General features: G+C 31.3%; 1 protein-coding gene across 1 annotated transcript; it reads left to right on the top strand.

Moving 5' to 3' along the window:
- The first annotated feature begins 331 nt into the window (after positions 1–331).
- LOC131848286 (uncharacterized) lies at positions 332–10,814 on the top strand. Its single transcript, XM_059198093.1, has 7 exons — positions 332–569; positions 2,606–2,699; positions 3,160–3,236; positions 3,947–4,132; positions 5,281–5,452; positions 6,301–6,380; positions 10,481–10,814. Exons 1-7 carry the CDS (start codon positions 380–382, stop codon positions 10,672–10,674), a joined length of 993 nt encoding a protein of 330 aa, XP_059054076.1. The 5' UTR covers positions 332–379; the 3' UTR covers positions 10,675–10,814.
- Positions 10,815–10,820: the final 6 nt, after the last annotated feature.

Raw genomic sequence — 10,820 nt, 5'->3', positions numbered from 1 at the left:
TTTTACTTCGGCATCTACGGCTTTTTAATATAGAGTAATACACTCTGTTGCAATACAATTTACATAACAAACAACTGTCACTAATGAAATTTCTTTCAGTAATCTTATTTATAGCTTTATATTTACAATTAATTTTCTTATCATGCCACTAGGTTTTAAATTTTGGCTTGGATGACTGTGACAGTATAAGAATAAGGTTTCATTGCATTCATTCAGTATAGTGACAAGGTGAATAAACATGACTCAACTACCAACTCGATATTATCAATCCGATAAGTTTCCGCTGATAATGTATAATGATTAATTTGCTATTAATTTTTGAGTTTATTAATTCAGTATCAGTAGTACAAGCAAAGTAATTTATAGCTGCACAAGTACAATGACGAAGTTTTATTTAAGTTTAATTACTGCTCTATGTTTACTAAGGGATCTAACAAAAGCAAGTTCGTGTAACGTAGCGCAAATATGTGTGACCGATCTTACAGATGCAGATTGTGCTAGAGACAATATGGTTCTAGTGCAAAATTCTAACATACATGGATGTTGTCCTAGGTGCGAGTTACCAACTGGTAAGAGAAAAACATCTTTATAGTAATAATTTATAGAAACTTCGCCTAAAGAACTTTGACCAAATGCAAATGATAAACCCTTAACGCAAATTTAGGGTTTAGTGAGCCTTTCCCATGACTAATACTATCTCACGGCGTTCTTTGTTTATAATGAAGGGAATGGTAATCGACCCGATGGAAAGTCGCATATAGACTTGAAAAGTATCACAGAGTAGACATCGCTATCTGACCCTCGTATTTACCCTCCCTGTACAGTGTAATTTCACTGTCGCATTTCATCTTTGACACCAAAACACGGATTACAAAACAAGCTGCTTGGTGTTATTCACACAGTGATGATGATGATGATGATTACTATATGTTACAAGCCATAAAGAACTTAATTATGAATGAAAAACAGGTATGCTTGCATGTCTTATAACTATAATCTTATGTTCATTATTAATTGAATGATAGAAGTCGTTCAGAATATATAGTATTCTCAGAAGCAGCTATTGTCTATTTTGCAACGTCTATGTACATAAACACTTAAGTATACATATAATGCCAAAGTAGGCTGTTAGCAGCAAAAAATGATACTTACTGCTATGAAATTTGAACATTATTTGGTAAAAACGTGTTCAAATTTCATAGCAGTAAGTAGCATTTTTTGCTGCTAACAGCCTACTTTGCAACTCAGAATTTTTTATATTTATTTACATGTATATTATTTAATGTACTCATATAAACAAAGATTTACTTCTATTACTTAGTAATTTGATATAGGTTTCTCTGTAATTTGGATATTTTTAACGATATGTGTGTATAGAACAACTAAGTATATATATATATATATAATTTACAACTAAGTATATCTAATTTATATCTTAAGTTCCTGGAAACACCTATATGGAAATTGTCATTACATGCTGTTTTGGTGACCGTGAGGAATAATTACTAACGTATTTGATATAAGATAGTATATAAATAAAAAAACTAACACTAACCAGTAAGTTTTTTTCTGAAATTCTGCAACTATAACTGTATACACGACATTAATTATAAACGAGGGTATTCAGTACACTTGCGAATATCCAGACTGTACTTATAGTATATTATACGATTAAGCCCTTGGGATTGGATTCTCACTTTGAAAGAGCTTGGCATAAATAAGGTAAAGAGTTTGAATCTAATGACAAAGAACCATATCAATGTTTGTTACACACACGCGAACCGCTATCACACATGACGTTACGTTTCTAGATATTACCTACATAATATACATCAAATCAAGGAGATATGCGGTTGCGGGTGATATCAACTATATACATACGTTTAAATCTGAACTAGCCGATGTCTGTATACTTATCTACATATTAATACGTGAAGTAAATACTTTTTTAAGAAAACTATGCTTAAACGTAAAATAAAGACGGTGTAAGCAATTTGAAATAGTTACATTTTTTTAATAATACTTAAAATACTTTATAAATAGTAAAAATATACTCTGCCATGCGTTTGATGTATATATAGAAATTTAGTTTTTTACGAATTTTGACAAACCTGAACAGGGTTCACCTTCAGATTTCAAACAATTATAGGCAAATTTCGTGCACTTGGTAACCACTAGTATAAATAAAAATGTTGAGACGTAAATCTATAGAGTTGTAAAACAACTAATATTGACTGTGGAACTGAAACATTATCCCTATGCTGAGTAGGGCGTCTCACGAGGAGCGATGACGTCAAAAATATTGCAATGAATCGATGAGTGCAGATGGCTCAGAACAGTATTAATTCGTAATATGAAAGAAACCAGTATATTCGGCAGTGGGCGATCGATATCTCGTAAACTTAACATTATAGTAGAATCGCTTTATATGGTTGTTAAAGTTGTAAACATGTATTTTTAAGCCTCTTAATTTAGTAGACAGTACGAACTAATGAATCTTGCATGAAATAACTACAGTAAAATAAAGTAATAAAAATAGCATTGTCTATATTTAAAGTTCTGTTGTTGTTATACAAATGTTCTAATGAAAATGTATGGACTATAGGTACTCCAGACACAGGGTGCACTGCTCCAGCTAATTGTCTTTCTGATGGCCGATACGCACCAGTTCAATGTAAAGGCGATTTATTCACCGGAAGGTAAATAGTTAAACGTGCTACTAAAATATGATATGAATCACTAAACTTACAGTACAATTGTAAACAGTTAAGGCGATTATGAATATTGATAAATATATTAAATTTAATTTAGTTGATGAAAGAAAAACGTATATAACGTAAGTATTCATTTAATTACTTTTGTCTTACCCACCTGAATTAGACCCATAAATAGTAATCTATCATAATAACCTTCATTTAACTGCCGCAAATAAAGTATTATTATCTAATAACTATATATATTGAATTACAACTTGTCCTGATATAAGTTAACTACTAACAAATATCCTATCCCATACATATCGGCATTGTGGAAAAGAAATAATATACCAATATGGAATTGCTTTAAAAGTTTATTTTAATTAATTAAATTAGACCCAATAGGTAATATATCAATCATTTATTATATATATATATATATATATCTACTTATTACGTACAGGTGTTTCTGTAGCGATGAAAATGGAAAAAGATTATTTGGCCAAATGTGGAGAGATGAAGCAAGTGAAATGACATGTGGTAAGTAACAATAACGAAATAAATATGTATAAGTAAAAAAAGTATAAGAAAATTAATTTATATATAATTTTAGTTGTTTTTATAATCCGATACACATACATCACATTAAAGTACCTGAATAGACATGATGTGAATATTATTATACGTCGTCGTTATTTATGAAGTAACATTAATAAGTACTTGATTACACTTGAAATTTTAATCCATAAGAAATTTAAAAGAATTAAAAATTATAATTGGCATATATCATTTTCAATGAAATAATAATTCTAATATTTACTTAGAAACATTAATTTCAATAAGGTAGAACTGACACGTGTCATAAAATTACATACAACAAAAAGTTTTTAGAGAATTAAAATTTACAAAGAACATAAAAAAAAACGAGGTTATATTTTACTTGCTCATACAAAATTGTTATTATACTACTGTCGTTTTGGTTTATATGTGTTCCTTGTCAGCACATTCTCGTTTTCGATTATGTCAAAATATTGCATACATATACGAATAATAGTGATGAGGCTGTGATTCGATCTGTTCTGATGATAAAGACGGAAAATAGTCATAGGAACTTAATAATAAGCGAATACTATCCAATCGAGTTTGGTGTCCTTACATTAGTTTCAATTTAGCTTCTGATCATAAAACCTGAAGGCTCTAAGTGATACGTGTAAAAGCTTAATAATAATGTGTTAAAATAAAATTACTAGCATGCAGCAGAAGGAGAGCCGAATTAGAAGCTACTGAAAGTAGAAGTGTAACACTTCACTGCACCCCAAATGGAGACTACGAACCACTGCAGTGTGACAACGGGATATGCTGGTGCGCTGTACCCAAAACTGGCCAACCCACTGTCACGCCTGTACCCGAAAAGGATATGACACGATTACCTTGTTGTGAGTATGAAATCTACTATCTACTGCAACGCATCACTGAATTTTTTTAAACCGACAATAACAATATCAACTATAATAAATACATATAGATTGACCCATAGCTATATGTCGTAAATATTCTCAAATCGTCAAGATCCTACTGAATGTAATAAGTCAATAAATATTAATTGAAACCATACATAACAAGAATTTGGGTAGGTATTTACTTAAATCACACATACGAGTATATACAGATGAGGTTACAAGCCATTTAAAATTAAAATCTGAATGATTTAAAACATATTCAAGTGAATTGTTTGTTTAGTACGTAATAATTTCTCGTTGTATCCTACTCTTACACAAAATATTAAAGTAATTACAAGAAACACATGAGTACTATAATACATATAAGAAAGATTTAAATATTATTTAAACGGCAATAAGGGCAATACCTACTACAAAATAAAAAAAAAATGAACTTACCACATCTATAAGCAGTACCATAATTAAAAAGTCAACTAGAATCACACTCTTACATGCGTTAACTGTGAAATGTAGATGGGTATCTAATGAGAAATAAATATGCAACCACTGAACGCCTATCTCACACAAATATTATGTAACTTGTAACTACTGTTCCAAAAAACACACATTATTCTACTAAAAATTTATATATCTGATGAGTGCAATTCTTATTCAAATATTTCCACATGATCACTACAAGAGATATCATTCTTCAATGATTCACTGTAACAAGCACAGATGACCAAACGCAACTGTAACCAATCGTAACAAAGAATTGTGTAGTGCATTTGTGCAAATAACATTCAATGTCTTACAAATATATTATTATCTCTGACACACTTTGTCTACATTTCTTGTATTTTTTCATATAGTATATACATTATACATTTAAGTTTAACCAACAAAAAAGAGAACAGTTTTAAACGAACTCACACACTATGCTTCTTGCTGTTTAGAGAAAATAGTTTAGTGTATGTACTACTAGCACATAGACCGGATGGGGACCGAATTGGGATTTAGGGTTTTCTCTTGTTCTTAGATCAAATAATATATTCTTGAGGATTAGTGGGCTCATAAATATCTTTTTTTATGTTTTCCATTGGCTGCCACTGCTTAAAACCATATTCTAATTTCTTATATCGCAGACAGTACAGGAGCAATCGGCGAGAGTTATCTAAGAAGATGTGAGAGCGTAGTGCAGAGTCTAAAAATCATTCACCACGAACTGTTGGAACACGGGAGTAATTTTATTGGTGAACAAATCACATTCTGCGACTACGACGGTAGTTACGGATCTTATCAAGTGGATAGCGGAACGTGAGTACATGTGATTAATACAAATAAAATTTTAATATGTCTACAGCTCCAATATTGAGACTCTCCAACTCTCCCATAATGCTATTTTAAAGACCATTCGTATAGGGCACCATGGTTTCTAAACAATTAGGAAATCCATCACTTTTCGAATTTAACCACAGCACGAGAGGAGATTGCTAGCACATGCTCAAAATACACGCCTGAATGTCCACCCTAATAAGATAGCTCAAAGGGTATTCACTGACAACCTCCCAAAACGCCTACAAATAACACATCTACTGGATTTGGATAAACAACACTCTTGATCTTAATTCCTAAATAATATGCAGTCCATTGGGTGCAAGATTTCTTGTTTAAAGTGGCCTTCTGCTCTTTAAACAAGAAATCTTGCACCCAATGGACTGCAGACTCTCATTTTTCATCTACTAACCAATCCGATTATAGTACTAAACACGCTGATTGCGGATATACAAAGACAAAAAAATCTACAAATTTTTCAAAATTTTTTCAATGTATTTAATATTCACTCTTAATAACTATAACTATTACACTATAATAAACATCCTGCTTATGCTGTTGGTTCGGCTCATAAGTGGACGCAATATACTGTAATGTTTATTGTTTATATTGGTCTGGTGATTTCTATGTATTAAGAAAAAAAACTATTTCTATCAACCAGTACCCACAACACAAGCTCTGCCGCTGGGAAGTGATGGCACTGTGTGAATTGTCCAGGGTTATTACTGGTATGTAATAAACACGGCGGAGGGCTATGCCAAATCCCTCGTTATATTATTTTGCATGGGGTTAATTTATTGTATTAAAAAAAATATTCTTGGTGTTTACAGTGCTTATTGTACCGGTCGTGATGGAACTATTTTGGGTTTATGGCATGCGGAAACAACTATAATGGCTGGAATGAATTGCAGTAAGTACCTACATAAAGATTGCCCTAAAGTTTATACCACATAAAAAGTAAAAATATAACCAACCACCTAATCAATTCGTACTTCTTACACATAAATTAGGTACTTGTCGTCATGGCAGGTATCTAGATAGAGAGATCACCAACGGTATCTGTTCTTACTTACTACTTCTTACACTCTTGTTTAAAATTTTATTCGTCTCTTACATATACAACAATTTAGAAGTTGTGCCTGATCTCGCGTCATCTTATCTGCATTATTGGTCGCATCATTACTACCACACTGCATATACCTGTTTACGTTATGCTTACATCTAAATTAGCCCGACATTCTTACCATTGCGATGTAGATAACGATGTTTCCTTACTGTCCTAGTTCCGATTTAACTATCACAGTAAGTAGTGTATTTAAAAAGTTAGTATCATAACAACTAAGTTTCAAATACTAAATAAAAAAAATAGATAGGTTTATACAATCGGCTTCACAAAGATATAATACATGGCGGTTAATATGTTGGTATTAGAATCAAGTATTTTTATAACAATACTAGCCGTCCCCGAAAACGTTATTTTGGCATATAAATTTAAGTACTAAAATTTGGTATTAAAAAATAGGCGTTGGTATATAGCCTGGTAATTTAGGGTTGTATGTATTTTTTAATGCCACATTATAAAAATATAATAAAATGTTAGGGGTGGACAACCCTTATCACTTTAAGGTATTAAAAATAGATAGTAGCCGATTCTCAGACATACTGTATATGCATAAATAATTTCATAAAAATAGGTAACTAACATTGTGACACAAGAATTTTATATATTAGATTATAGAATTAAATTTATCTAGATTTGTTAATCCTCTAATGGATCCTCTTCTTCACCTCAAGTCACCAATTGCATTAAAGGGAAATGTTCAGTCTAGTACAATATATTATTTCAATAATAATGTACTGCAACGATATAATTGACAACGTGGGTGGTGTACGGCGTGTACAATATCGCATTTAATTAAATGTAGTACAATTATAAGAATTAATTATATTGCATAAAATATATTGTAAATTTTATTAGATTAACGTGATGTGGGTAAACGTCATAGTATGTATTTTTTGGAATTATATAAACTCGGTGGAGGGCGTCGATATTCGCAACACAGTTTTATACTCCTCTGAATGTCATCATTTCTTCGGTGAATTGGTACACATGTTTCTGTTTTAAATAAATAAATAAATAAAATAAATTCTAGTATATTATACGAATACCTATACATCTGCACATATAACAAACTAGTAACAATTACATACAATTAATATTTGAAGAAAAGTAGTTAATAGGTACAATATTATTTACGAATTTGATTGGTTTCTGGTAATTTTCTTTGTCTATGTGTGTGTTACTAATTCACGTAAATGCGGCTATAGCGATTAATTGTATTGAAAATTGTATTAAGATAATATAGATCATATTACGGTTTTTAGTAATTTGTCAAATTGCTAGGAGACTCTAATATAAAAGAAAATAGTTGGAGTCGACAGGACACCAGCGTACCGTTAGTATGGTGCATTCGCATTGTCACGGCGCGACCAGTTGCCGGCCGTGACCCTGTTCTCTGTTCCCTATACGTTTTACGCTCCCACCCATTCCACTATTCTGGTGGAATGCGGAGACCGCAACACTTAACCATCCAATTTACAAATTTTGTACATATTATCTGGATAATTATAGTACGTTTGTCTCTATAACTGCAAATATACATAATACAGTTGTTTTGTCGCGCAAACTTCTTATCTAACGTTCCCATGAAAGTTTTGGAAAAATTGCTTATATTATAAAGAGCCCATATTTGAAAATTCCTGTTTCTAACGTCAATAGTTTAGTAGATAACTTAGTAAATAATATGGGCACATCTCATTATATATATTAATCGGACTAACTTTACACATTGCTATGCACGCAAAGTGTCATAGTCCAATATTAATGGATGCTTATATTATAAAATAAACCTTTTTAGACTCGGAAGTTTTGGAAGTCAGTCTAGACAAACTAATATATATTTTTTAGATAAATATTTAAATAGAATTTAATTTTGACGGTTATTGACACTAATAAGTAAAAAAACTTAATAACGTCACGAAATCGCAGGTTCACAAGCACAATATGAATATAAGGTGGTAATACATACAGGTTAACACAATATAGAACAGGGCTGCGAATTATTATATAGATAAACTAGCTAACGTCGTCGCTAGCGACGTCGTCCGCTTGAAAATTACCTTTTATTTATTTTTAAATAAAAGTAGCCTCAGTTACCTTTCACAAAATTAACTATTTCCGAGTGGATGACCCGTCAAAAACAGTCCAGTCCTTAACAACTTTAAATTAATAAGAAACAGAACATTTTGTTAAAAATATATTTTGATATTCTTAAATACCAGATATACTTTCATATGCATTTAGTGAAAAGCAGTTAATTTGAAATTATAGAGAGGCACTTCAATTTTATATATTTGTAGCTATAGATATTTTCATAAACAACATACCTATATATTCCAACAAATTGATAGTATTCTTTGTCATTAGATAGCATTTTTCATTAACAAAGAATGTTTATCATTCTTTGTTAAACATTTGCAGAGATAACATTCTACCACCCTATATTGCTTTTTCACTTCTCAAAAATAACAAATAAAAATAAAACCCAATCTAACCAAATTATTGCAGATGCTCTGTCTAACCAATAAATTTCAACAAGAACAATAACAATAGTGCTATAATTGGCGATTGTTGACGAATTATACAACATCCGTATGGCATTGAACGAACTAGCATTCGCGTATTCATGTGGTTTAATGGTTTGAAAACCTGCCACCGCGGTGAAGCGCGGGCGGTAACTGTTTTACCATATTAGGTTGGATACATACGTTCATCTTCTGATTCATATCAAAATAATCAAAACCGACAAAATGCGAGTCGGTCTCGTAACAATGGTTCCGAATTCATATTATAGAGTGTTTTATTTTCATAATTTGTAGACACTAAGATGTATAGCTTTAAGATACAGATCCATGTCTACTCGTAATTAATTTTTCTGTGGTTTAGATAATATATGACTCTATAAAATATAAGCGCTCAACTAAGTTTGGGTTTGTTTTCGTTTTCTTAAAAAACTTTGTAACTAACACTAGTTAGAAACATAATTACAATTTACTATAATGTTTCATGTCCTTATTTCAGACGTATTTGCAAGTAAGTAATATGTATATTGCAAGTAAGAAGTTTTTTTTTTAGTGAACCATATCTAAACATACATATATAACAAATTTCGAATGAACAGCATTTAGAGATATTGCGACGGTCAAAGTAACAAGCAGCATATTTAGTAGTGTGACTAACCATAAAAAGGCTCACCCATACCTACTACAAAATATGCGAATAAAATTATTTTTGCGGCATAAAGACCTTGATGGCAGATTTGATAAGACGATTCTTATAAACCTTAGTATGTGTCACTAAATGATCAAATTTATATATTTTTTTCACTTTCCTTTATTAAGCGATATAATCAATTTGACCATGAACCTTGATATAACATTTAATGCGGTAAATCTAAACTGAAGTACTTCAGAGTAAAGGAACCTTGAAAAAATCAACCTTGATGTATATTGTTACGTATAAAAATAGGTCATAGCTTCCACACACAATATAAATTAACCAGACGTCCCATCGCATGAGATTGCAGTGATAGATAAAGGATCTACGTCTAATATTTTTGTACTAACATTATCAAACAAATTTAGACAACTACTTATGAGATGACGAATTCATCTCATGTGTCCTTGGTGAATTTAGGAATCATTCTAAACACTTCAAAATAGAACTTCTTCGCCGAGTCTAATTTCAAGACTCTTACAATAGACTGTCTTAATAACAAATTTAATACTTTTACAGGAAATATAAACTATATTTCATTGCACTATATTTTTATATATGTTGTAGAACTCTTCATTCAATTTATGTTTGTATTTGTAAGAAAATTAAATGTTTATTTCATATATTTCATATATTTCATGCATATAATTTTGCCTGAACCATTTTCTTTACAGACTGCGCTCGCGATTCAATGATATACTTCCCAGCAAGTGGAAAGACGGTCACGGCGGAGTGTCGGCAGGATGGAAACTACCGGCCTAATCAAAGAGCTGGTGATAAGTATTATTGTGTGGACACCGACGGTTACATGACCAAGGAAGGATTAATGGACGCATGGCCAGCTGATTATTGCTTAAGCTATCAGTAATATCCTACGTCATAAACATCTGTCATCACTACGATCTAATAAGTCCATTTATCACTGCTAAAATATATTTTATATCGCGACATATAAAATAAATATTATACACTACGCTTTCTTATTGATTATTCTCGTTGTACATATAAAAAAAG

The sequence above is a fragment of the Achroia grisella genome, unplaced genomic scaffold (genome assembly GCF_030625045.1).
Source record: "Achroia grisella isolate CSIRO2021 unplaced genomic scaffold, CSIRO_AGI_Agris_v1 utg546, whole genome shotgun sequence".
Lineage (NCBI taxonomy): Eukaryota > Metazoa > Arthropoda > Insecta > Lepidoptera > Pyralidae > Achroia > Achroia grisella.
The sequence above is the reverse complement of the archived record's forward strand: the minus strand, read 5'-3'. Positions and strand labels throughout refer to the sequence as shown.